Source organism: Salmo trutta, chromosome 12 (assembly GCF_901001165.1).
Source record: "Salmo trutta chromosome 12, fSalTru1.1, whole genome shotgun sequence".
Lineage (NCBI taxonomy): Eukaryota > Metazoa > Chordata > Actinopteri > Salmoniformes > Salmonidae > Salmo > Salmo trutta.
In genome coordinates, this window is record NC_042968.1 from 85,748,786 (window position 1) to 85,776,720 (window position 27,935).

The 27,935-nt window shown below is 43.1% G+C and overlaps 1 protein-coding gene across 2 annotated transcripts; it reads right to left on the reverse strand.

Moving 5' to 3' along the window:
* Positions 1–1,954: 1,954 nt before the first annotated feature.
* LOC115204541 (sterile alpha motif domain-containing protein 9-like) lies at positions 1,955–26,043 on the reverse strand. 2 transcript variants are annotated; one of them, XM_029770206.1, is made up of 10 exons: positions 25,887–26,043; positions 19,609–22,781; positions 19,210–19,247; positions 18,748–18,812; positions 6,809–7,023; positions 6,361–6,614; positions 5,985–6,119; positions 5,683–5,815; positions 5,342–5,371; positions 1,955–2,750 (listed from the first exon to the last, which is right to left on the reverse strand). In XM_029770206.1, coding segments are annotated over exons 2-10 (3,810 nt in total). In that variant the 5' UTR covers positions 22,547–22,781; positions 25,887–26,043; the 3' UTR covers positions 1,955–2,748. The 2 variants fall into 2 exon arrangements, with proteins under 2 accessions (XP_029626066.1, XP_029626065.1); XM_029770205.1 differs by lacking the exon at positions 1,955–2,750 and having other exon boundaries at positions 5,213–5,371.
* Between the last annotated feature and the right edge of the window lie 1,892 nt (positions 26,044–27,935).

The following is a 27,935-nucleotide window of genomic DNA, read 5'->3' on the forward strand; positions in this document are numbered from 1 at the left end:
ATCACCCGTCCCCTAGTCAAATATCCCCCCTCCCCGAGTCAAATATCACCCCTCCCCATGTCAAATATCCCTCCTCCCCTAGTCAAATATCCCCCCTCCCATAGTCAAACCTCACCCCTTCCCTAGTCAAATATCCCCCCACCCCTAGTCAAACCTCACCCCTTCCCTAGTCAAATATCACCCTCCCCTAGTCAAATATCCGCCGTCCCCTAGTCAAATATCCCCCCTCACCTAGTCAAATATCACCCCTCCCCTAGTCAAATATCACCCCTCCCCTAGTCAAATATCCCCCGTCCCCTAGTCAAATATCCCCCCTCCCCTAGTCAAATATCACCCCTCCCCTAGTCAAATATCCCCCCTCCCCTAGTCAAATATCACCCCTCACCTAGTCAAATATCCCCCCTCACCTAGTCAAATATCACCCCTCCCCTAGTCAAATATCCCCCGTCCCCTAGTCAAATATCCCCCCTCCCCTAGTCAAATATCACCCTCCCCTAGTCAAATATCACCCCTCCCCTAGTCAAATATCACCCCTCCCCTAGTCAAATATCACCCCTCCCCTAGTCAAATATCCCCCCTCCCTAGTCAAATATCCCCTGTCCCCTAGTGAAATATCACATTTACATTTACATTTAAGTCATTTAGCAGACGCTCTTATCCAGAGCGACTATCACCCCTCCCCTAGTCAAATATCCCCCCTCCCCTAGTCAAATATCCCCCCTCCCCTAGTCAAATATCACCCCTTCCCTAGTCAAATATCACCCCTCCCCTAGTCAAATATCAACCTGCACTAGTCAAATATCCCCCGTCCCCTAGTCAAATATCAACCTGCACTAGTCAAATATCCCCCGTCCCCTAGTCAAATATCATCCCTCCCCTAGTCAAATATCCCCCCCTCCCCCAGTCAAATATCCCCCCTCCCCTAGTCAAATATCCCCCCTCCCCTAGTCAAATATCCCCCTCCCCTAGTCAAATATCAACCTGCACTAGTCAAATATCCCCCCTCCCCTAGTCAAATATCAACCTGCACTAGTCAAATATCACCCCTCCCCTAGTCAAATATCACCCCTCCCCTAGTCAAATATCAACCTGCACTAGTCAAATATCCCCCCTCCCCTAGTCAAATATCCCCCCTCCCCTAGTCAATATCCCCCCTCCCCTAGTCAAATATCCCCCGTCCCCTAGTCAAATATCCCCCCTCCCCTAGTCAAATATCCCCCCTCCCCTAGTCAAACCTCACCCCTTCCCTAGTCAAATATCACCCCTCCCCTAGTCAAATATCACCCCTCCCCTAGTCAAATATCACCCCTCCCCTAGTCAAATATCACCCCTCCCCTAGTCAAATATCACCCCTCCCCTAGTCAAATATCACCCCTCCCCATGTCAAATATCACCCCTCCCCTAGTCAAATATCACCCCTCCCTAGTCAAATATCACCCCTCCCCTAGTCAAATATCACCCCTCCCCATGTCAAATATCACCCCTACCCTAGTCAAATATCACCCCTCCCTAGTCAAATATCACCCCTCCCCTAGTCAAATATCATGGCTTGGTTTTTGCACTGACATGTACTGCCAACTGTGGGACCTTTATATAGACAGGTGTGTGCCTTTATAAATCATGTCCAATCAATTGAATTTACCACAGGTGGACACCAATCAAGTTGTAGAAACATCTGAATGATGATCAATGGAAACAGGATGCACCTGAGCTCAATTTCAAGTCTCATAGCAAAGGATCTAACCCGGTATTTCCCGCCAAAACAGGAAGTGTCATTCAAAAGCATTATGAAGCATTATAAAGCATATACATGTCTGGATTTGATTAGAGCTTTGATCAGCATGAAAATTCAAATCTGATGCTAGCAGAGCCTGATGAGCCATATATTAAATACACCTTTTATGAGCCCTACATTGACTTTTAATAAGCCCAAGCCCAAATGATTGTGCCGTTATCCAATACATATATGATATACTTTATATGCCTTTTATTTAACTAGGCAGGTCAGTTAAGAACAAATTCTTAATTACAATGACGGCCTATCCCGGGCCAAACCCTAACAACATCTGGAGTCTTTGAAAATGTATAAATCATAAATCCATCACAGCAGATCTATTACAGCATTATAGAAAATAAAATACATGTCATTAAAAACATCATCAACATGAAAAAATGTACTTTATCAACAAAAATCTACTTCATAAATATATGGCATACCATTTGATTGAGTGACAGGGTCTGATGAATACACTACTTCAAATACAAAACATAGAATCAAACACCAAAAATACAAATAAAAGCAATGTTTATAATATAAGACCATCAATTCATGACAACACAGTATCAATAAAACACATTTTCTTTTCAGTTACAGTCCATTTTTGACATTGTTTCTAATCAGAGCTTCTGTACTAGGCTCTGGTATGAATATGACCCTGTGAACGACAGCTGCTTATCCATTCCTAAGTCAGAACATTATATGACTCAGTGGTCCAGGACAATACAGAGATGCTGGAGAGGTGATGACTGGACTGTGAGGTTATGCCTGTGTAATTACAATTTTTATATCAGTTAATCCAGAGGCGTTCTAATATTTATTTAATCAAAACCATAAATGAATTGAGGAAGGTCCTTGGCCAAGTTATCATCAGTGGCTTCATTTGGTCAGCTTCAATCTTTCCTTACTGGGTTGATCTAGTGAAGTATATTTAACCACTATGACACAGACGTCAGCATTTTTGGATTAGGTTCTGCAAGTCAGAGGAGGAGGCAGAGTGTGATAGAGAGAGAGGAAAGAGGAGGAGGCAGAGAGTGATAGAGAGGAAAGAGGAGGAGGCAGAGAGAAAGAAGAATGGGTTAAATGTAACAAATAAAGACATGTGATGATAGCAAAGTTCCCTCCTTTAACTAACCTCTACGGGCCACGGGGGCAGTATTGAGAATTTTGAAAAAAATATGTGCTCATTTTTAACTGCCTCCTACACCAACTCAGAAGCTAGGATATGCATATTATTACCAGATTTGGATAGAAAACACTCTGAATGTTCTAAAACAGTTTGAATGGTGTCTGTAAGTATAACAAAACTCATATTGCAGGCAAAAACCTGTGAAAAATAGATGAAAAAAAATGAGAATTTTGTGACTGTACTATTTAGTGTCATTGTTTTATTGATACCACAGTGAGAAAGGATTCAGTTCGCAACTCCTAAGGCTTCCACTAGATGTCAACGATCTTTAGAAAGTTGTTTGAAGCATCTGTGATGAATACAGACCGAATTAGAATGCTTACAAGTTGCCACGTCATCACTTCATTTTTTGCGCCTGCGCATAAATCTGAGAAGAGTGTCTTTGTCATAATCGTTTATTCTAGACACTTGATAGGTTGTGTGAAAATATTACTGATGTTTACTGATGTTTCACGTTAAAAATGGACCAAAAGATTAATGCTAAACAACGTTTGACATGTTTGAAGAAACGTAAATAGATTATTTACTAGGTTTTCTTTAGCTTTTCGGCGTGACTTTACACTGCCCACCTCATTTTGTGGGAGCCTACTGAACGCTAACTATTTGGACATAAATTATGAACTTTGTCAAAAGAAACCACATTTGTTCTGGACCTGGGATCTCTGGCAGCGCCTTCTGATGGAGATAATCAAAGGTAAGGGGATATTTAGAATGTTATTATCGATATTAGATGATGCTAATGCTAACGGTATAGCTTAGCTTAGCTTAGCTTATAGCTTATTGTTGTTAGCATAGTACCAAGTTTATTGCAAAATGTGATTTCCCAGTAAAGTTATTTTGAGATCTGGCCATTCGGTAGCAATTACGAGATGATAATATATTATTCTTTGAATGACAATATTATAATTTACCAATGTTTTCGAATAGTAATTCCGTGATTTGTAATGCTAGATTCACTGGGAGCATTCGAGCCGAAAAAAATTCTGAATTTCACCGCGACTGTAAATGCTGTTTTTGGATATAAATATGAACTTGATGGAACTAAAAATGCATGTATTGTATAACATAATGTCCTATGAGTGTCATCTGATGCAGATTGTCAAAGGTAAGTGCATAATTCTAGCTAGTTTTCTGTCTGTTGATGCCCTTCTTTGAATTGGCTAAACATTACACGCAGCTATTGTCAATGTACTCTCCTCACATAACCTAACTTTATGCATTCTCCGTAAAGCCTCTGAAAATCGGACAGCGTGGTTAGATTTAGGAGATATATCTTTCAAATGGAGGAAAATAGTTGATTATTTGATTATTTGAAATGATTACTCTTGCAGTTTTGAATTCCCCGCCATGGTCACATGACAATGAATCCCAATACCGGGATAAGATCCTGCCCCCTGGCCTCAACAGGTTTTAACCACTTGAGGTCTCTCCAGTTACCATTCCTTTTGATAGTTATGTCTTGTATAGAGCTGAAAATATTTCCTATCCTACATTATCTGTTTTACACTTAACTAAAGTATAAATGCAACATGTAAAAAGTGTTGGTCCCATGTTTCATGAGCTGAAATAAATTATCCCAGAAATGTTCCATACACACAAAAAGCTACTTTCTCTGAAATTGTGCACAAATTTGTTTACATCCCTGTTAGTGAGCATTTCTCCTTTGCCAAGATAATCCATCCACCTGACAGCTGTGGCATATCAAGAAGCTGATTAAACAGCATGATCATTACACAGGTGCACCTTGTGCTGAGGACAATAAAAGGCCACTCAAATGTGCAGTTTTGTCAGACAACACAATGCCACAGATGTCTCAAGTTGAGGGAGCGTGCAATTGGCATGCTGACTGCAGGAATGTCCACCAGAGCTGTTGCCAGATAATTTAATGTTAATTTCTCTCGCACATCGTTTTAGAGAATTTGGCAGTATGTTCAACTGGCCTCACAACCGCAGACCACGTGTAACCACGTCAGCCCAGGACCTCCACATCCGGCTTTTTCACCTGTGGGATCATCTGAGACCAGCCACCCGGACAGCTGATGAAACTGAGGAGTATTTATTTCTGTAATAAAGCACTAATTCTGATTGGCTGGGCCTGGCTCCCAAGTTGCTGGGCCTATGCCCCCCCCCCAGGCCCTGCAATAGCTGTGCCCCTTCCCAGTCATGTGAAATCCCTAAATTAGGGCCTAATTTATTTATTTAAATTGACTGATTTCCAATTGACTGATATGAAGTAACTCAGTAAAACAGTTGAAATTGTTGCGTTTATATTTTTGTTCAGTATACATAACATATTTCTATCTGAATGCTCTGTATGTTCTGAATGTTTTGTAGCTTTGCGCCTCACTGACTATGACTCATGAAAACAAACTTACACATTGAATGAGTGGCATCGTTGTATTCATCTGAAAAATAAACAGACAAAAATGATAATACATCTTAAAACTTTAACCCCCTAGAGTCTAATTAGCGGAATAAAAAAGTCCTCATCAAAAGCCGTTAGTTTAAGTTAGATGAAAGGTGGCAGCGCTAGAGCGGTGTTTTTCAGACCACGAGACATCCTGAAAATAAGACTTCTCACGAAAACGTCTGTAGCGCCCAAATGGTTTGGTCGTTATGACCCCTCTATCAAAAGATGAGACTCCCCCCTAGACTGTAGAGGGTTTTAATAGTATCTGTCCAAAAATGTAAGTTATGAGTGGCATCTATCGCTTACCTTTTGATAGTATATCATCCCATACTGTATTTCCATCATCTCCGATTAACGCCATCTGAATGTCAATCCCTGTATTATCCATAACCATCTTAAAACGGCTTGGTTCGATGTCTTCAGGTAACAGCTGAATCTTCTGTATGGACGGCCATATGGTGCAACGAATGAGACAGAAACAAAAAAGACAAACAGAAGAGAATATGAGAGAACGAGAGCGAGAGAAAGAAAGAGAGGTCAAACTTAATGAATAGATAAAAATATTAGAACTTTGAATTAAATGTCAGAGTCATATGCCTAATCTGCACCTGTGGTTTGATAGATTTGGCATGGGGATTTTGGAGCGCAAAATGACTTTTCAGCTTTAGGGGGCCATTTGGACTTGACAGGAGAAATTTGGAATATCCTTTGGACATCTGATCTTCCTCCTCTTTCTGCACAGCCTATAAAATGAACAATGGAGCAGTAAGTCTGCCCAATAATTCACACAACAACATGCAACTCTGATCATGCAAGTCTGTGAATAAAAATATTTAAAGATGGCATTTAAAAAGGTAATGACCGACCTATGCTGCGTTTACCTTGAATGTGATCTCCGGGAACGTGGCATTGTCTACAAGCACAATTGGATTGAATCCCGGCCTAACAGTCAACATAGACACTTAATGATGGTTGGTGCCTTACCTCTTGTTGACTGGAGTTTCTCAGGAGCAGGTACAGCCGTGAAATTAGTGTTTCCTCTTTCACTGCCAGATAGAGTACCACATTACAGTGTACTTCTACGTCCCAAAAAAAGGGAAAGGTCAGTGAAATAGATGAGAACTTAGGACGAAGAAGCTTAACATGGAATCGGGTGACCTCATGCACTTCCTCAAAAGACACTCCATGTTCCTCTACATGAAGAATCTTCATGTCATTCCCCAGGGAAGGGTTGGTCCCTGCACAACACAATCAATTGGAGAGAATTAAAAAAATCTTATATTATTAATTCAGCACAATCAAGAACAATGTTAAGTCCTTTAGTCAAGATGAGCTTGAACTCAAATAAAACAAATAGAAACTTTTATTTTGTTAATTTTTAAAAAGTTAAATTACACAACAATTTTTTTCAGAATATGTTATATTATTTGACCTAAACAGATGAAGTGTGGCAGATGAACTTCCTCCAGTTCACCAAACTCCATAGTGATGTCCAGCAATGGACCACCTTGTGTAGACTGGATGCGTTTCAGAAGTTGACTGTAGGGTTCCCAGTTCCTGTAGTGGTACTTCAGAATGACATTGCTCTCACACACCCAGCGAAGTCCAGACACGGTGCACTCATAGCACCCTTTGGGGGACTGGTGCCTGAGGTAACAAAAAAAGTCAAGCAAAACATGTCAAAGGATGAAGTGGTTGGACCAACGGACAGCTTTATATACTTCAGACATCTCTTACTGTACATGCAGCTCTTATCTTGTATCGTTAAAGATGTCCTCCAGGGATTTTTTAAAAACTTTTACTGTTGAAAAGTGATATCCCAAGTATAAATACAGTAAAGTACACACACCAAATGGTCAATTTTTTAGCTTAGACCAAAATAGTGTTTTTTTACACACAACTGTAAACTACCAATGAGTAGGGTATTCAAGGAGTTGGTCTGATGGGGATTTGTGATGTCATCGGCCTCCCCCCTTGCTGCAAATCAAATCAAATTTTATTTGTCACATGATTTGTAAACAACAGGTGTAGACTAACAGTGAAATGTTTACTTACTTCCCACAATGCAGAGAGAAAAACAGAAAAATAACAGAAAGATTATAACACAAGGAATAAATGCACAATGAGTAACGCTAACGTGGCTATATACATGAGTTACCAGTACCCTAAGTCATCACGCAGGGGTACGAGGTAATTGAGGTTGTCACGTCCTGGCCAGTATAAGGTTAATTGTTTTGTAGTTTGGTCAGGACGTGGCAGAGGGTATTTGTTTTATGTGGTTCAGGGTGGTGTGTTTTGTTAAAAGGGTGTTTGATTTAGTAATTCCGGGTGTTGGTTTATGTTTAGGTATTTCTATGTGGAGTCTAGTGAGTGTATGTCTATGTTTGGTTAATTGGGGTTGGGACTCTCAGTTGAAGGCAGGTGTTGTCTATCTGCCTTTGATTGAGAGTCCCATATAGTAGGGTGTGTTTGTGTTTGGTATTTGTGGGTGATTGTTCTGTGTTGAGCCTTAGGCTTTGCCCGACTGTTTGTTGTTGTTGTTGTTGTTGTTGTTGTTGTTCGTTCGTTAGTTCTCGTGTTTTGTTATTTTTGTATTCATTTTGAAAATAAATAATATTCAAGATGAGCATACACATACCTGCTGCGTTTTGGTCCTCCTTAACCGACGACAACCGTGACAGAATCACCCACCAACGATGGACCAAGCAGCAGAGGAAGGAGCAGAGGGACTTCGAGTTGGACTGGCGGGAGAAGTGGACCTGGGAGGAAGTTCTAGACGGGGCCGGACCTTGGCACCAGGCTGGGGATTATCGCCGCCCGCAGTGGGAAATTGAGGCAGCCAAGGCAGAGAGGCGGAGGTACGAGGCCATGGACGCGCTGAGGGAGAAGCACGAGAGGCACCCCCAATAAAAAAATTTGGGGGGGCACACGGGTAGTTTGGCTAGGCGTAGGAAGAGCCGGAAGCCAGCTACCCGTGGTTATATGGAGGAGAGTATGGGGTGGAGAGCGCTATGTTTCGCTGAGAAGCGCACTATCTCACCCATACGCACGCACAGTCCGGTGCGAGTTATTCCAGCCCCTCACAGGTGCCGTGCTAGAGCGGGCATCCAGCCTGGTAGGAGGATGCCTGCGCAGCGCATCTGGTCGCCGGTACGCCTCCGAGGACCAGGCTACCCAACTCCCGCTCTACGCACGGCTACCATCAGGCCCCTGCACAGCCCAGTCTGCCCTGTACGAGCACCCCGCTCGTACAGGGCTACTAGTTCCATCCAGCCAAGGCGGGTTGTGCAGGAGGTAAGATCTAGACCGGCTGTGCGCCTCCATAGCCCTGGGTTTCCAGCTCCTGTCTCTCGTGCGGACCCGGAAGTGCGTCAACCCAGTCCGACTCGTCCTGTTCCCGCTCCCCGCACTAGCCTTCAAGTGCGTAAACCCAGCACCGCCAGTCAACAGTCGTCAGAGCTGCCCGCCAGTCAACAGTCGTCGGAGCTGCCCGCCAGTCAACAGTCGTCGGAGCTGCCCGCCAGTCAACAGTCGTCGGAGCTGCCCGCCAGTCAACAGTCGTCGGAGCTGCCCGCCAGTCAACAGTCGTCGGAGCTGCCCGCCAGTCAACAGTCGTCGAAGCTGCCCGCCAGTCAACAGTCGTCGGAGCTGCCCGCCAGTCAACAGTCGTCGGAGCTGCCCGCCAGTCAACAGTCGTCGGAGCTGCCCGCCAGTCAACAGTCGTCGGAGCTGCCCGCCAGTCAACAGTCGCCGGAGCTGCCAGACTGTGCTGAACTGCCGGAGCGGCCAGACTGCGCTGAGCTGCCGGAGCGGCCAGACTGCGCTGAGCTGCCGGAGCGGCCAGACTGCCCTGAGCTGCCGGAGCGGCCAGACTGCCCTGAGCTGCCGGAGCGGCCAGACTGCGCTGAACTGCCGGAGTGGCCAGACTGCCCAGACTGTCCCGAGTGGCCAGACTGCCCAGACTGTCCCGAGTGGCCAGACTGCCCAGACTGTCCCGAGTGGCCAGACTGCCCAGACTGTCCCGAGTGGCCAGACTGCCCAGACTGTCCCGAGTTGCCAGACTGCCTAGACTGTCCCGAGTTGCCAGACTGTCCCGAGTTGCCAGACTGCCCAGACTGTCCCGAGTTGCCAGACTGCCCAGACTGTCCCGAGTTGCCAGACTGCCCAGACTGTCCCGAGTTGCCAGACTGCCCAGACTGTCCCGAGTTGCCAGACTGCCCAGACTGTCCCGAGCTGCCAGACTGCCCAGACAGCCTGGAACGGCCTGAGCCGGAGCCACCTCCAGAAATAGGTGGGTTGGGGAGGGGGGGTGTAGCACAGTGCCGTCGTTGACGGCAGCCACCCTCCCTTCCCTCCCTTTAGAAAAGGGGAATTTTTCTTTTGGTGTTGCTTGGGGTTATTTTTTGTTAAGGTGCTTCCGGGGTAGCACCTTTAAGGGGGGGGTACTGTCACGTCCTGGCCAGTATAAGGTTAATTGTTTTGTAGTTTGGTCAGGACGTGGCAGAGGGTATTTGTTTTATGTGGTTCAGGGTGGTGTGTTTTGTTAAAAGGGTGTTTGATTTAGTAATTCCGGGTGTTGGTTTATGTTTAGGTGTATGTCTATGTTTGGTTAATTGGGGTTGGGACTCTCAGTTGAAGGCAGGTGTTGTCTATCTGCCTTTGATTGAGAGTCCCATATAGTAGGGTGTGTTTGTGTTTGGTATTTGTGGGTGATTGTTCTGTGTTGAGCCTTAGGCTTTGCCAGACTGTTTGTTGTTGTTCGTTCGTTAGTTCTCGTGTTTTGTTATTTTTGTATTCATTTTGAAAATAAATAATATTCAAGATGAGCATACACATACCTGCTGCGTTTTGGTCCTCCTTAACCGACGACAACCATGACAGAGGTAGATATGTACACAATGGGTAGAGGTAAATAAGCAATAGCGGCAGCGTATGTGATGAGTCAAAAGAGTTAGTGCAATGGACGGTCAATGCAGATAGTTAACCTAATAGCAACCTAGACTATTTAGCAGTCTTATGGCTTGGGGGTAGAAGCTGTTCACGTTCCTGTTGGTTCCAGACTTGGTGCATTGGTACCACATGCAAGGCAGCAGCAGAGAGAAAATTCAATGACTTGGGTGGCTGGTGTCTTTAACCATTTTTAGGGCTTACCTCTGACTCCTGGATGGCAGGGAGCTCGACCCCAGTGATGTACTGGGCCATATGCACTACCCTCTGTAGTGCCTTTGTAACAGTATAGCTTCCGTCCCTCTCCTCACCCCTACCTGGGCTCAAACCAGGGACCCTCTGCACACATAGACAACTGACACCCACGAAGCATCGTTACCCATCGCGCCACAAAAGCCGCAGCCCTTGCAGAGCAAGGGGAACAACTACTTCAGGTCTCAGAGCGAGTGATGTCACCGATTTAAATGCTACTAGCGCACCCCGCTAACTAGCTAACCATTTCACATCGGTTACAGTCAGATGCCAAGCAGTTGCCATACCAAGCGGTGACGCAGCCAGTCAAGATGCTCTCAATGGTGCAGGTGTAGAACTTTGAGGATTTCAGGGCCAATGCCCAAACTTTTCAGCGTCTTGAAGGGGAAGTGGCATTGGCATGCCTTCTTCACGACTGTGTTGGTGTGTGTGGACCATGTTAATTCCTTAGTGGTGTTGGTGGAAAATGAGAGAAAGTGATACTCGCGAATTGCTGGTGCAGAGGCCCAGCATGATGACTCAATCATGATTCGTATATTTGAAAATCACAGGAGACAGCCACACCTTTGCGGTGGCAACCTCCGGGATGAGACATTCACTGATGCCACTGATGCCAGGAGAGGTGTGAAGACTGATGAAAATTTTAAATGCTTAAATGAATGTTACTGTGTGAATGAAATTGTCATTTGGATAATTTCAAGAGCTCATAAAGATCTATGAATATTGATATGTTACATTGTACTGTAAGTGCTATGGATTTATTGTTACGGGGAAACAGTGGTGCGCACCTATCATAAAGTTCTGAGGTGTGGTGATTCGTTTAGAGAATGAGTGTTGATCCTGCCTTTTGTTTTAACTAGCAAATACGTTAATTCAGGTTGGGGGAGAGTTCCTGCTTGAATTTGGTTAAAAGGACAGTGAATTCGCTCATACTTTGAGAACTTGTACCAAGCTCCTGTGTGTATCAGACAGATAGATTTTCTCTTAGAGATTATTCTAAACAGAAAACATGTGTAAACACGTTAAGTCTTATTGATGATGGTAATTTACTCTGTGTATTCTGTAATTTATCGTGTATTTCATGTACACTAATTGAATGTAAATTATTTTGTGACTAATAAATCGTATTGGTTAAATTGAGTAAATTAATTCCTCGTTTGACAGAGTAATTCTTTGATTGACTATACGTTTATTATTGAGTAGGTCTATTGGAAGTTTTATTTACACTATACACATAGCATATGATCGTGTTCCACCCTGATCTACTTTCCTCAATAAATGACTGCAAAAAGATTGTTCACCAGGATTAGCTATTTGTATCTAGTCTCTTACTAATTGCATAACGGTGGAAGTTAGACACATGTTCATTATAGTGTTGGGTTCTAGTTCGAAATACTTGCTATACTAGAAGTTAATGGTTACAGTGAGGTAAAAAAATATTTGATCCCCTGCTGATTTTGTACATTTGCCCACTGACACAGAAATGATCAGTCAATAACTTTAATGGTAGGTTAATTTGACCAGTGAGAGACAGAATAACAAAAAAAATCCAGAAAAACACATGTCAAAATGTTATAAATTATTTGCATTTTAATGAGGGAAATAAGTATTTGACCCCCTCTCAATCAAAAAGATTTCTGGCTCCCAGGTGTCTTTTATACAGGTAACGAGCTGAGATTAGGAGCACACTCTTAAAGGGAGTGCTCTTAATCTCAGTTTGTTACCTGTATAAAAGACACCTGTCCACAGAAGCAATCAATCAATCAGATTCCAAACTCTCCACCATGGCCAAGACCAAAGAGCTCTCTAAGAATGTCAGGGACAAGATTGTAGACCTACACAAGGCTGGAATGGGCTACAAGACCATCACCAAGCAGCTTGGTGAGAAGGTGACAACAGTTGGTGCGATTATTCGCAAATGGAAGAAACACAAAAGAACTGTCAATCTCCCTCGGCCTGGGGCTCCATGCAAGATCTCACCTCGTGGAGTTGCAATGATCATGAGAACGGTGAGGGATCAGCCCAGAACTACACGGGAGGATCTTGTCAATGATCTCAAGGCAGCTGGGACCATAGTCACCAATAAAACAATCGGTAACACACTACGCCATGAAGGACTGAAATCTTGCAGCGCCCGCAAGGTCCCCCTGCTCAAGAAAGCACATATACATGCCCGTCTGAAGTTTGCCAATGAACATCTGAATGATTCAGAGGACAACTGGGTGAAAGTGTTGTGGTCTGATGAGACCAAAATGGAGCTCTTTGGCATCAACTCGCCGTGTTTGGAGGAGGAGGAATGCTGCCTATGACCCCAAGAACACCATCCCCACCGTCAAACATGGAGGTGGAAACATTATGCTTTGGGGTAGTTTTTCTACTAAGGGGACAGGACAACTTTACCGCATCAAAGGGACGATGGACGGGGCCATGTACCGTCAAATCTTGGGTGAGAACCTCCTTCCCTCAGCCAGGGCATTGAAAATGGGTCGTGGATGGGTATTCCAGCATGACAATGACCCAAAACACACGGCCAAGGCAACAAAGGAGTGGCTCAAGAAGAAGCACATTAAGGTCCTGGAGTGGCCTTGCCAGTCTCCAGACCTTAATCCCATAGAAAATCTGTGAGGGAGCTGAAGGTTCGAGTTGCCAAACATCAGCCTCGAAACCTTAATGACTTGGAGAAGATCTGCAAAGAGGAGTGGGACAAAATCCCTCCTGAGATGTGTGCAAACCTGGTGGCCAACTACAAGAAACGTCTGACCTTTGTGATTGCCAACAAGGGTTTTGCCACCAAGTTCTAAGTCATGTTTTGTAGAGGGGTCAAATACTTATTTCCCTCATTAAAATGCTAATAATTTTATTACATTTTTTACATGTGTTTTTCTGGATTTTTTTGTTGTTATTCTGTCTCTCACTGTTCAAATAAACCTACCATTAAAATTATAGACTGATAATTTCTTTGTCAGTGGGCAAACGTACAAAATCACCAGGGGATCAAATACTTTTTTCCCCTCACTGTATATGGTGGGGTCAATAGAGGTTGGATAAGAGCCATGGGCTGGAAAGTTACTAAGTAATGGAAAAGGCAATCATATGGATGCGGTCACTGATAAGGGTGGATAGCTATGGATTAGTGAGGAATGGGGGCCGAGGTCAGGTCAGGTCACATGAAGGGATCTTACAAGATCTTCCGGATACGCACAGGGCCTGTTGCATTTATTCACATAATAATGGAGTCTTCTCATTCTTAGTTGATAGGGATTTACACCAACCTACAATATGAACACCGAGGAACTTGAAGCTCTCAACCCGCTCCACCCGCTCCACTACAGCCACGTCGATGTGGATAGGGGCGTGCTCGGCCCACCGTTTCCTGTAGTCCACGATAAGCTCTTTTATCTTGCTGAAGTTGAGGGAAAGGTTGTTGTCCTGGCATGCCAGGTCAATGACCTCCTCCCTATAGGCTGTCTCATCATTGTTGGTGATCAGGTCTACTACCACTGTCGTGTCGTCAGCAAACTTAATGAAGGTGTTGGAGTCGTGTACGGCCACGCAGTCGTGGAAAACAGGGAGTACAGGAGGGGACTAGGCACGCACCTCTGAGGGGCCCATGTGTTGAGGGTCAGCATGGAGGATTTGTTGTTGCCTACCCTCACCAGCTGGGGGAGGCCCGTCAGAAAGACCAGGATCCAGTTGCAGAGGGAGGAGTCCCAGGGCCCTGAGCTTGGTGATGAGCTTGGAGGGCACTATGGCGTTGAAGGCTGAGCAGTAGTCGATGAAAAACATTCTTTGCTTGAGGGACAATGCCTTTTGTTATGTAAATCAGGTGATAAATGAGCTGAAAAGGAGACTGGAGTAGGACTTTAATACATCTAACTGGGCACAGATGTCAATTAAACATCTAGTTTTGATTAACATTTGGTTGAGTTGTCAATTAACATGAACTCAATGTGATGTCAACAAAAAATGACACAATGTCATTGGACTTAGGTTAAAAGTTTGGTGAAAAATGACCAAGTTCCATTACGTTGATGACTTTTTGCAAATCAAATCACTTTTCCACGTTGATTCAACGTCATCACATTGATGACTTCTAATATTAAGAAAGTCTTGAGGTATTGCTCGCCTGAGGTAGAGTACCTGATGATAAGCTGTAGACTACACTATCTACCAAGAGAGTGCTCATCTATATTATTCGTAGCAGTCTATTTACCACCACCGATCGAAGCTGGCACTAAGACCGCTCTCAACCAACTCTAAAAGGCCATAAGCAAAGAAGAAAATGCTCACCTAGAAGCAGCGCTCCTAGTGGCCGGGGACTTTAATACAGGCAAACTTAAACCAGTTTAATCAAATTTTTACCAGCATGTCACATGTGCAACCAGAGGACAAAAATTCCTAGACCACCTTTACTCCACACACAGAGACACATACAAAGCTCTCCCCCGCCCTCCATTTAGCAAATCTGACCATAATTCTATCCTCCTGATTCCTGCTTACAAGCAAAAACTAAAGCAGGAAGTACCTTGAAGTACTCAAAACAGAAGTGGTCAGATGATGCAGATGCTACACTACAGGACTGTTTTGCTAGCACAGACTGGAATATGTTCCGGGATTCATCCAATGGCATTGAAGGGTACACCACCTCAGTCACCGGCTTCATCAATAAGTGCATCGACGACGTTGTCCCCACAGTGACCGTACGTACATATCCCAACCAGAAGCTATTACAGGCAACATCCACATCGAGCTAAAGGCTAGGGCTGCCGCTTTCAAGGAGCGGGAAACTAATCCGGACGCTTCTAAGAAATCCCGCTATGCCCTCAGACGAACCATCAAACAAGCAAAGTGTCAATACAGGATTAAGATTGAATCATACTTCACTGGCTCTGACACTCGTCAGATGTGGCAGGGCTTGAAAACTATTACGGACTACAAAGGGAAACCCAGACGCGAGCTGCCCAGTGATGCGAGCCTACCAGATGAGCTAAATGCCTTTTATGCTCACTTCGAGGCAAGCAACACTGAAGCATGCACGAGAGCACAAGCTGTTCTGGATGACTGTGTGATAACGCTCTCGGTAGCCGATGTGAACAAAACCTTTAAACAGGTCAACATTCACAAAGCCGCTGGGCCAGACGGATTACCAGGACGTGTACTCAAAGCATGCGTGGACCAACTGTCAAGTGTCTTCACTGACAGGTTCAACCTCTCCCTGACCGAGTCTGTAATACCTACATGTTTCAAGCAGACCACCATCGTCCCTGTGCTCGTTCTCAGCCCTCTCCTGTACTCCCTGCTCACCCATGACTGCGTGGCCATGCACGCCTCCAACTCAATCATCAAGTTTGCAGACGACACTTCAGTGGTAGGCTTGATTACCAACAACGACGAGACGGCCTACAGGGAGGAGGTGAGGGCCCTCGGAGTGTGGTGTCAGGAAAATAACCTCTCACTCAATGTCAACAAAACAAAGGAGATGATCATGGACTTCAGGAAACAGCAGAGGGAGCAGCCCACTATCTACATTGACGGGACAGTAGTGGAGAGGGTGGAGAGTTTTAAGTTCCTCGGCGTACACATCACGGACAAACTGAAGGCTCTCCAGAGGGTAGTGACGTCTGCACAGCACATCACCGGGTGCAAACTAACTGCCCTCCAGGACACCTACACCACCCGATGTCACAGGAAGGCCAAAAAGATCATCAAGGACATCAATCACCGGAGCCACTGCCTGTTCACCCCGCTATCATCCAGAAGGCGAAGTCAGTACAGGTGCATCAAATCGGGGACCGGGAGACTGAAAAACAGCTTCTATCTCAAGGCCATCAGACTGTTAAACAGCCATCACTAACATTGAGTGGCTGCTGCCAACATACTGACTCAACTCCAGCCACTTTAAAAATGAGAAAATTGATGTAATCAATTTATCACTAGCCACTTTATATTATATAATGTTTAAATACCCTACATTACTCATCTCATATGTATATAATGTACGCTATACCATCTACTGCATCTTGCCATCTTGATGTAATGTATCACTAGCCACTTAAACAATGCCGCTTTATATGTTTTCATACCCTACATTACTCATCTCATATGTATGTACTGTACTCTATACCATCTATTGCATCTTGCCTATGCCGTTCGGCCATCACTCATTTATATATTTTTATGTACATATTCGTATTCATTCCTTTACACTTGTGTGTATAAGGTAGTTGTTGTGAAAATGTTAGGTTATATTACTTGTGTCACGACTCCCACCTGCTCGGGTGGCGCTCGGCGGTCATCGTCACCGGCCTACTATCTGCCACTGATTCCCTTTTTTGTTGTTGTTAGATATTACTGCATGGTTGGAACTAGAAGCACAAGCATTTCACTACACTTGCATTAACACCTGCTAACCATGTGTATGTGACAAATACATTTGATTTGATGGTAACCTGCCTAAATTATTACCACCCTGTGGCACTCACGTCGGTAGCCATGAAGTGCTTTGAAAGGCTGGTCATGGCTCACATCAACAGCATCCTCCTGGACACCCGAGACCCACTCCAATTCCCATACCGCCCCAACAGATCCACAGATGATGCAATCTCAATCGCACTCCACACTGCCCTTTCACACCTAGACAAAAGGAACACCTATGTGAGAATGCTGTTCATTGACTACAGCTCAGCGTTCAACACCATAGTGCCCACGAAGCTCATCACAAAGCTAAGGACTCTGGGACGAAACACCTCCCTCCGCAACTGGATCCTGGACTTCCTGACGGACCGCCCCCAGATGGTAAGAGTAGGCAACAACACATCTGCCACGCTGATCCTTAACACTGGGGCCCCTCAGGGTGTGTACTTAGTCCCCTCCTGTACTCCCTGTTCACTCACTGCTGCGTGGCCAAACACAACTCCAACACAATTATTAAGTTTGTTGATGACAACAGTGGTAGGCCTGATCACCGACAACGATGAGACGGCCTATAGGGAGGAGGTCAGAGAACTGGCAGTGTGGTGCCAGGACAACAACCTCTCCCTCAACGTGAGCAAGACAAAGGAGCTGATCAAGGACTACAGGAAAAGGCGGGTCGAACAGGCCCCCATTAACATCAACGGGGCTGTACTGGAGCGGGTCGAGAGTTTCAAGTTCCTTGGTGTCCACATCACCAACAAATTATCATGGTCCAAACATACCAAGACAGTCATGAAGAGGGCACAACAAAACCTTTTCCCCCTCAGGAGACTGAAAAGATTTGGCATTGGTCCCCAGATCCTCAAAAGGTTCTACAGCTGCACCATCGAGAGCATCCTGACCGGTTGCATCACCGCCTGGTATGGCAACTGCTCGGCATCTGACCGTAAGGTGCTACAAAGGGTAGTGTGAACGGCCCAGTACATCACTGGGGCCAAGCTTCCTGCCATCCAGGACCTATATAATAGGCGGTGTCAAAGGAAAGCCCATAAAACTGTCAGAGACTCCAGTCACCCAAGTTATAGACTGTTTTCTCTGCTACCGCATGGCAAGCGGTACCGGAGCGCTAAGTCTAGGACCAAAAGGCTCCTCAACAGCTTCTACCCCAAGCCATAAGACTGCTGAACAATTAATAAAATCGCCACAGGACTATTTACATTGAGCCTTCCCTTTTGTACACTGCTGCTACTGGCTGTTTATGATCTATTATAGTTTATTATCATAGTCACTTCACCACTACCTACATGTACAAATTACCTCAACTAACCTGAACTCCCGCACACTGACTCAGTACCGGTACCCCCTGTGTTATTTTTATTTTTTTACTTTAGTCTATTTGGTAAATGTTTTCTTAACTCTTCTTGAATTGCACTGTTGGTTAAGAGCTTGTAGGCAAGCATTTCCCGGTAAGGTATACACTTGTTGTATTCGGCGCTTGTGACAAATAAAGTTTGATTTGATGAAAATGACGTGGGAATAAAGTTGATTCAGCCAGTTGTTGCCCAGTGGGATGATGTAACTTTGAGATACACATAGCATCACCAGACATAACCATCCTTGACTAGATGCACAGCATTATTCAGAATATTCGAATATTGTGGTTATGATACTCATGTATACACAATATTCATCTTCACCCTCTTCTCCTGGACAAGTGCTTATTCTATGAACATGGATAAAAGGAAGCTGCAGATTTACCTGTACATTTTCTCTCCTCCTTCCATGGAGACTGATGGTCGAACCTGAAGCCAGTTTGTGGAGTCCTGGAGGGGTGGGGGAGGGGGGTTCTGGTCACTAAAGGTTTCCTAAAGGCCTTCCTCCGACCAAACTAATTTGTCCTAGCAATTGTGGAAATGGCTTGATCTCCCTGGAGTTTAGGCTTAGGTTTTGTAAAGCACCTTGTGACAGACACATTTGTAAACAACATTTAAACTGTATAAAAAGGTGTATTGATTGATTGATTGATTGATTGATTGATTGATTGATTGATTGATTGATTGATTGATTGATTGATTGTAGCAGGGTTGGGGTTACTTGCATTTCAATTCAGTCAATTCAGGGAGTGAACTGCAATTAAATTTAATTTACTGAAATTATAATGGAATTGACTCCAAACATGCAGTGATGTCAGGGACCCAAAATGTATATTTTCTTACTTACCTGAATGTGTCTACAAGTCTTACAGCCCATTGGAATCCCTGAAATAGGAAATGTTTTCACATGATGTACACCTTTGATGAGTAGTTTACCATATGGCTAATCAGAGAAAACAAATTTGCTCTGCTACCAAAAGAGGTAAAATGTCTAACATTAATGTCTAATATAAATCGAGATATTTACTTCATGTTCACATAATGTTCTGTAAAGACTAACATCCATCTGTATATTCATTTGTCATTATGTCACCTAAATTTCCCCCAAAGTCTGGGTAACATGAACAAGGAGGAGTCACGCATTACCAGGTAAACATTTAGCTCATAAAGTTTTATACAAATTACTAACATTTAAACGGGACCCATCATGTGGAACAGATCTAATACAAGTGAAGGTATGACTGACCTTGATTTAATGTTTTTGATTCTTCTATCCTGGTTTCCTCTGATCCAATGGCATCATCCATTTGTTTCTGAACATTTGCTCCAGATCCTACTGTACGCATTGTGTACTTTATGTCAAAAGCCACAGGGCCACTGATATTGAAGCCAAGGTAAAATGAGATGTTGCCATCCTTCCACACACTGGCCTGTTTTTTGGGACAAATCTCAATCTCTTTGTCTGCAATATGGACAAATGCCTTATGCTCTCTGACCACTCCATTGACACGAAGAAGTTGGCTTTGAAAACTCTGCCCTGGATTCTCCTCCGTCTCAGACTGTTCACATTGGTTGTTTATTTTAAATTTGAAAACAAGTCTTCTCAAACCGTCACCCTTTCCCAGGTAGAACAGGGACACAAGTTCTCTGGATCGAAGATACTTCTTGTATTTGTTGTTATATGCACGTTTCATAAGCCCAACATACATGTTGAAGTCAATGTCGTTGGTGCCATCCTCCTCTCTTGCTTCCTCGGGCCAAAATAGTAGCAGGACAAGGAGGTAAAACTCTGGGGTCCAGAGTTCTCTTTTGTCTTCCTTCATGAACTTCTGAAGAATGGCTCTTAGTTGTGGTAGAATTGTGGGTTCTGGAAATGTCACTGGCCCATTGGTCTGGATGATGTTGGCCAGGATGTAATTGCAGACAATGTTCACATTGCCACTTTTTTCTTTTTGATCATAGATTGTTCTCCACAATTCTGTGATGTGTCGCAACTCAGACTTACTGGTGTTTTGATTGACACAGGAGAGCAGTCCAGGAAAGGTAGAGGCCTTTTTCTCTTGAAGTTTCTGAAACTGTACACCCCCTGGTTTCTGTGCATGGAACAGTCTGGGTGTACTCATGTAATTCGCATAGCAATCATTGATATCTCGCTCAAAGTACGGTGGCTGGTCCCTTAAGTTACTGGGCTCAGAGTAAGTGAGGTATCTCTCAAAAAACTCCCATTTCCTTTCAACATCATCTCTGAGACTGGCGAGGAGAGGCTTGTACTTCTCGATTTTTCTATCTTTAAATAGTTGAGGAAGATGTTCTGCTGATGTTTTCTGGGTGAGAAGATTTTTCCATGTTTGGGTGATCTTGGTAAGGGAATAAAAAACAGTGTTCGCAACCTGCAAAAAGCCAAAGTGCCCCCTATTGTTAAAGATGCTGTAATGTTCTAGGCCAGTTCTTTTTTCTTTTTCAGCCAACTCTTCCTCCTGTTTGAAGGCCTTGATGGCCTTTTCAGCATAGGACAAAGTGTTTCTTGCACATGATGACACCGGTTTGGTCTTCAAATGATTCTTATGGACTTGTCCCAGTGTATCAGCAATGAATGAATTTCTGGGCTCTCTCCTTTTAGCTTCTATAGCCTCCTTCTCAGCTTTGTCATAGTCCCTCACTTTGATGTAGTAAAAGCGAGCAAGAGCTTGGGGGTAAAACGGATCAAGCATGAATGTATCTGATGCATTTTTCAAGACAGTTAAACAAGTGTGAACGCCTTCTTTGTCCTCAATATCTTGGATCAATCTGGAAAACTTCTCCTGTCCCTTTGGGGTTGTTTCTCTCTTAGTTAGCATGTCTTTGAAGTACTGGAACAAGGATAGCTGTATTTGGGCTTTGGCTACGAACTTCAGAAAGTCCAGTATCGTCTCACTCCTGGTCACACCAGCGTCGGCCAGTAACTCAGCACATTGATGAGCTATAAGTGAGTGTGCCATGTGAACATGCTTGTCTTCTCCCTTCTTCCTAGAGAATGCCACCATGAGATCGCTGAAAGGCTGCATGCCCCCCACATCCAAAGAGTCTGTATGCCTGAGGAATGCTTCACACTGTGACTGCAACAGATAGGAGCCAGGAACATAGGAATTTAGCAGCACAAGAAATGCAAAAAGTTTGGTTTTGCGGGATGTTTTGTTTGCCTTCACAAATGAAATGATTTTCATTCCTTTTTCTGAACTAAGTGTTTCTCTCACATATTCTTTACTGAAATCAGATTGCATTATGTTAAAGCTGTAATACATGATTAGTTTCTGTCCGTGGTACATTCGCAGCTCCTCTTCTTTGTTTTCAAAGCTGACTTTCTCTGAGTCTGACAGTTGAGTTCTGAGGATCACTGTGGTCTTGGTCCCTTTTTTGGTTTTGGTCTCTTCTTTGGTTTTGGTTCCTTCTTGGTTTTGGTGTCTTCTTTCTTCCTCTTTAGTCTTCCCATCAGCATTTTCACCAAGGTTGACATTGCGCATGCAATGTATGATAATGACCACAGGGAATTTGGCACTTATTTTTTGCTCATTTATTTCTCTGGTGAGGATGTCCTGTAGAGAATTATTCAGGTGTTCGTTGTCTTGCAAGAGGAGCACAGTGTTCTGTTTTTCTGGACCACCTGCTTCGAAAAGTCTTATCACCTGTTTGGCAATTGCCTTAGTATCTAAACTGAGGTCTTTCTGTGCTTGTTTGGCATTAAACGTCTTGTCAGAAGAAGGGTTGACCAGAACAGTACATCTGAGCTGTTTCCTCAGGTCCCAGAGTACCTGCATGGCCAGGGTGGTCCCCCCACTGCCTGTCTCATGCTGAAGATTAATGGTGGTTGTGCTCCAGTGGCTCTGTTGAAGTACCATAATCTGCTCCCTAAGTTCCTCATAGCCTTCCCTCTTGATAATACCAACAGCCTTTCCTTTTTCTGTAGGTGTGGCACTGTTATAAGAGTTTGCGTTCTCATCAGCCAGGTAAAAGTTAATCCAATTGGGTGGGGTTCCCTTGTAAAAATCAGCCTCCGTCTGCAATGCAACTGCTGGTTCGATTTGCTCTCCTTCAAACTCATTTGCACTCAAAACATCTAGAAATGAGAGTGAGTCCCTGAATTCACTCTCCAGGGGAATTCCACCCCCTCCTGCCTTGGGAAGGGTTAGTATTACTTTGCCAGCCATAACAGCAGTGTTTTAACAGTGAAGGAAAACAGTTTTTTTTATCATGACCAGTTGTTCTGTGCTATGTGCATGTGATTCTTCCTGAGAAGGCTGAGCATTCCTGTGGCATGTAAGTTGTGGCAGCATAGGGCATCACAGATCAGGTAAGTTGTTCTGTATTGACGTTTTTAAGAGTGTTGTTCGAGTAGTGCAGTGCAGCTCCAGTTTGTCGCATTGTTTCTTGTCATGTCCAAATCTACAAGGACAACATTTAGAAAACAAACAGCATTTCAGTCAAAAGTTGTTCTTGCTGACAAAAGCACACTAATTACCCTATATTTTAGCCCATTGTAAGGAATGCGAATTGTTCCACTGACTTAAATAGCTATTGTGAAATACCAAATAAGTTGGTGAAGGTTGGAAGGAAAAATGCTGGCCGGAGCCTGCATTTGGACATATTTTGGTGATTGTTAATTGTGATAGACCACCAAAAGATAGTTCTGTTAACCTAGGAAAATGTTGTTGTTTTGATGCTAATTTCCTGCAATTCTACGTCATGTAACATTACTCATGACATATTTTAGCTAGGCTATTTCATGATCATTTCAAATGACATTTAATGTAATATGGATAGGGAAAATAGAGTCTAGACTATTTCGACATAGTTATTTCACAAATATGTTACTTTTTTATTTAGAATTTTAGAATTTTTTAAAACTTTTCCAGGCCTGGAAAACACAGTAAGACAAATTCCATTACTTTTCCAGGATATTATGAACGCACCCCACTGGGCACACATGTCAATTCTACGTCTATTCCACGTTGGTTCAACGTCATTTTGTTGAAATGACATAGAAACAACGTTGATTCAACCAGTGTGTGCCCAGTGGGACCAGTACTCATACTGTAGGTTATATCCCAGCCCTGTTAGAAGTTATAAACAGATAGAAAGTGTAAGCTCTGTAGATGATAGAAATAGGCTAATGACTTTCAAATGTTAAATCATTAAACTAAATTAATAACCTACAAAAGCCCTCAGGCTACAACATCACACATTCCTGTGTTCCAGTGTTTAACTTGTAAAGCAATCCAAGTAGCCTAGTGGTTAGAGTGTTGGACTAGTAACTGAAAGGTTGCAAGATCAAATCCCCGAGGTGACAAGGTAAAAATCTGTCATTCTGCCCCTGAACAAGGCAGTTAACCCACTGTTCCTAGGCCGTCATTGAAAATAAGAATTTGTTCTTAACTGACTTGCCTAGTTAGATAAAGGTCAAATACATTTTAAAAAAGAAAATACATTCCTGGCCTTAATTCACCATTTCAGCTCACATACATACAGTACATGTATTTAAATTAATACGGAAAATTAAGCACGACGCAATGCGGCGTGCCATGACAGCCCTTAGCCGTGGTATGTTGGCCACATACCTCAAACCCTGAAGTGCCTTATTGCTATTATAAACTGGTTACCAATGTAATTAGAACAATGAAAATAAATGTTTTGTCATACCTGTGGTATACGGTCTGATATACTACGGCTTTTAGCCAATCAGCATTCAGGGCTTGAACCACCCAGTTTATAAATATACTTATACCATGGCATTGTTGAATAATCGTTTCTGATTGACTTAAAGGACATTCTAGAGTGTGCACTAAAACGCACGGTATATCAGCACGTATAATTCAATGGCTTCATTCTTACATGTCCTGTTTGAGCTGATTTTGAAGGCAAAAGACTAATTGAAAACATTGTTGTCATTTGTCATTGTTGAATTCAATTTTCATAATAGTAAGCTGGGACTGATGGTTTGGTTAGCTAAACTAGCAAGTATGTTTGTTTGGTTAATAAGGCAACTACTGTAGCTATCTAGTAAACTTGCTATCTATTTAATTGGATGTTGAACACATTTCTACCTGCAATTGAACACATTTCAAGCAGCAAATGTGTTAAATTATAGACATGGTGTTAAATGAATAATCAACTCTGGGCTCTATGCATTCTCTGGAAAACAATGCAACTCCATGGAAGGTGTCAGACTAGGATAACACCTCTGCAAGATTAACTCAGCTCGAACCTGCGTACCAACGTTATTCCTTGTCTATTATTCCTCCAGATCTGGTAAACGGCGCTCAACCTTATCACCGGGTTAGTTTATAGCTATGGACAGTTCTTCTACCTCAGCGATAAGGGCCTTAACAATAGGTGGCCTATCCTCAGAGCCTAGTGCCTATGCTCACTCCTGTTCCACCTGGCGCCGCCCCGGATCATCCAGGCCAGAGCTTCCACAGTAGACCACTACAAGGGGCCCTATTGGGCCAGTAACCGAAAGATTGCTGGATCGAACCCCGAGCTGACAAGGTAAAAATCTGTCGTTCTGCACCTGAGCAAGGCAGTTAACCCACTGTTCCCCGGGTGCCGAAGACATGGATGTCGATTAAGGCGGCCCCCCGCACCTCTCAGCATCCCATATTATTATTATTATTATTTCAACATCATAATATTTCACCATCAATCTCCTACAGGCAGGGGCGTCAAATCCTTCCACGGAGGGCCCAACGTCCGGTTTTTCCTTTATAAGAAGACCTAGACAACCAGCTAATTAGTGACATAATTTCATCAGTCAGGTGCAAGGGAGGAGCAAAAACCAGCAGAAACCCTGTGGAATGAGCCCACACCTGTGCCCCAAGGCCTTATCCTCAGAGCCTAATAGACATAGTCCTAATTTACCTTCCAACAAACTAACATCTCATCCTTAAGCATTTGACTTCAGTCACCTTTTAACATTATCCAATATTTTCAACCTGTAAGATATTTGAATCAATTCCAGTCCCAATTAATTTATTTTCCTTCTTTTTTAAAGTCAATGTCCATTGTTTCTGAGTGGTCATTCTCCTCTGTGCTCTGTGTGTGAGTGTAAGTGAAACTTCTCCGTGTGTGTGTGTGTGTGTGTGTGTGTGTGTGTGTGTGTGTGTGTGTGTGTGTGTGTGTGTGTGTGTGTGTGTGTGTGTGTGTGTGTGTGTGAGATTGGGGCCTTCTGGTCACCACTTCCTGCCCATGCGCTCATCTATTAGAAAATGATGACTAATCCATTGTGCAACACACCTTCCACCTCATTCATTATTTTCCATAGAACCCATAGCCCCTCGGTGATTGTCCCTTACATATATATTTATTTTTTACAGTACGTTTATTGACATCTCATGTTCACTATTGTTTTGAAAAAATATAAACATGGAGGAGTGATGAACAAAAACATATTATCAACAGATCATTTACAGTTGTCATGTAAATGCAGCAGTCAAATACTTATATTCTGCATCAGAATTTCTGAATAAATGGGATAGAAAGCATTTTAAATACCTTATTCCTCATGACTTTGTTAAAATAATCTTCCGTATTTGTTCGTTGGTCTGTTGCTAGGAGTGCAATCCCTGAGTTGAAACTTGAGTTGAAACTTGTTCTTCCTTGCCACAGCACTCACTGTGTTCCGCGGAAGGGATCAAGGGGATTGGATGCATGTTTTATAGAAACGCCCCTCAAGATTTGAGTTGTACTGAATGGTGAGAGAACGTTCTCTGCTGAGTTAATACAACTCTAAAAAGAGTATCACTGTTTTATGTTCAACATTGTCAACAAAATTAGGTTGCTGTTACTTCAGTCCCTATTGCAGAATGCAGCCTTTTAACAGTTTGTAGTAAAGTCGATTTAATCCACACTTGCATTAGTCCCCTCGTTTGGTGATTGGTGTTTTGGTTGTGACAACGAAAAGCAAGCAGACAGACCTACAGTATATTTTAGCAGGGAAGTTTGGCAGGATGACCTGATTTGTAATTTAAAATAATTTTGTCAAACATATTGTGAACCCAAAAGTGTAAACTTGACTCTAGAGGGGGGACACTAAATAAAATAAAACTGTTGTTTAGGGTTTAGGGGCAGATTTATGTAATCTTGTCATCTGGAGATTTAATTATCTATTTACTTGATTTAGTCTGATCAGTGGAACAATTGTCATTCTTAACAATGGGCTAAAATATAGGGTAGTTACTGTGCTTGTCAGCAAGAACACTACTGTTTTTCCCCACACTTATTTTAGTGTTCCACTACTTCAAAATGTTGCTAGTGTAGTCAGCTTGGGGATTGCTAAATCGAATCCCCAAGCTGACAAGGTAAAAATCTGTTATTCTGCCCCTGAACAAGGCAGTTAACCCCCTGTTCCTAGGCTGTCATTGTAAAAAATAATTTGTTCTTAAAACTTTTTAGGGATAGGGGGCAGTATTGGGAATTTTGGATGAATGAGGTGCCCAATGTAAACTGCCTGTTACTCAGGCCCAGAAGCTAGGATATGCATATAATTGGTATATTTGGATAGAAAACACTCTAAAGCTTCCAAAACTGTTAAAATAACGTCTGTGAGTATAACAGAACTGATATGGCAGGCGAAATCCTGAGGAAAATCCATCCAGCAAGTGGGATATTTTGATGTGTATAGTTTTCAATTGAATGCCTATACAGTATCTAATGGCTCAGGACTCAGATTGCCATTCCTATGGCTTCCACTAGATGTCAACAGTCTTTAGAAATTGTTTCAGACTTGTATTCTGAAAAATGAGGAAGAATGATTGCGCGCCGTTCGTTGTTTTTCCTTTCTATTGAATATGCTATTGTCCGGTTGAAATATTATCGATTATTTAGACAATTGACAACCTGAGGATTGATTATAAACGTCGTTTGACATGTTTCGACGAACTTTACCGGTACTATTAGGATGTATTCATCTGCATGTTTTGACCGCCTTTGAGCCAGTGGATTACTGAACAAAACGCGCCAACAAAACAACGTTTTTGGATATAAAGAGGGACTTTATCGAACAAAACAAACATTTATTGTGTTACGGGGACTCTTGTTAGTGCAACCATATGAAGATCATCAAAGATAAGTGATTAATTTTATCACTATTTCTGACTTTTGTGACTCCTCTACTTGGCTTGAAAATGTTTGTATGCTTTTGTAAGCGGGGCGCTGTCCTCAGATAATCGCATGGAATGCTTTCGATGTCTGCGATCATGGACATATAGCTTTGTTATATGTTCTTAAACTGCAAATATGAATGTTTTTAAAAACACTGAATCATGTTGCTGGTTCAATTTTAAACACTAACTTCATTGACGTATGAATGCAGCAGATTTAAAACATAACAGCAACTATATTGGAATATGGTTTTAGAGTAATGGAGTATAGAGCGTTGCATGTCACCAGCGAAGAAGAGGGAAGTATACCTAAACCAGTCTGACCTGTTCCTTGGCCTACAGGTGTGTGGGTTTATTATTCACATTTCTAAACTGCCCAGATGACATTTTTCAAACAGCACCAATACTTACTTAGTCACATAATACCATATGCATGTCTGAA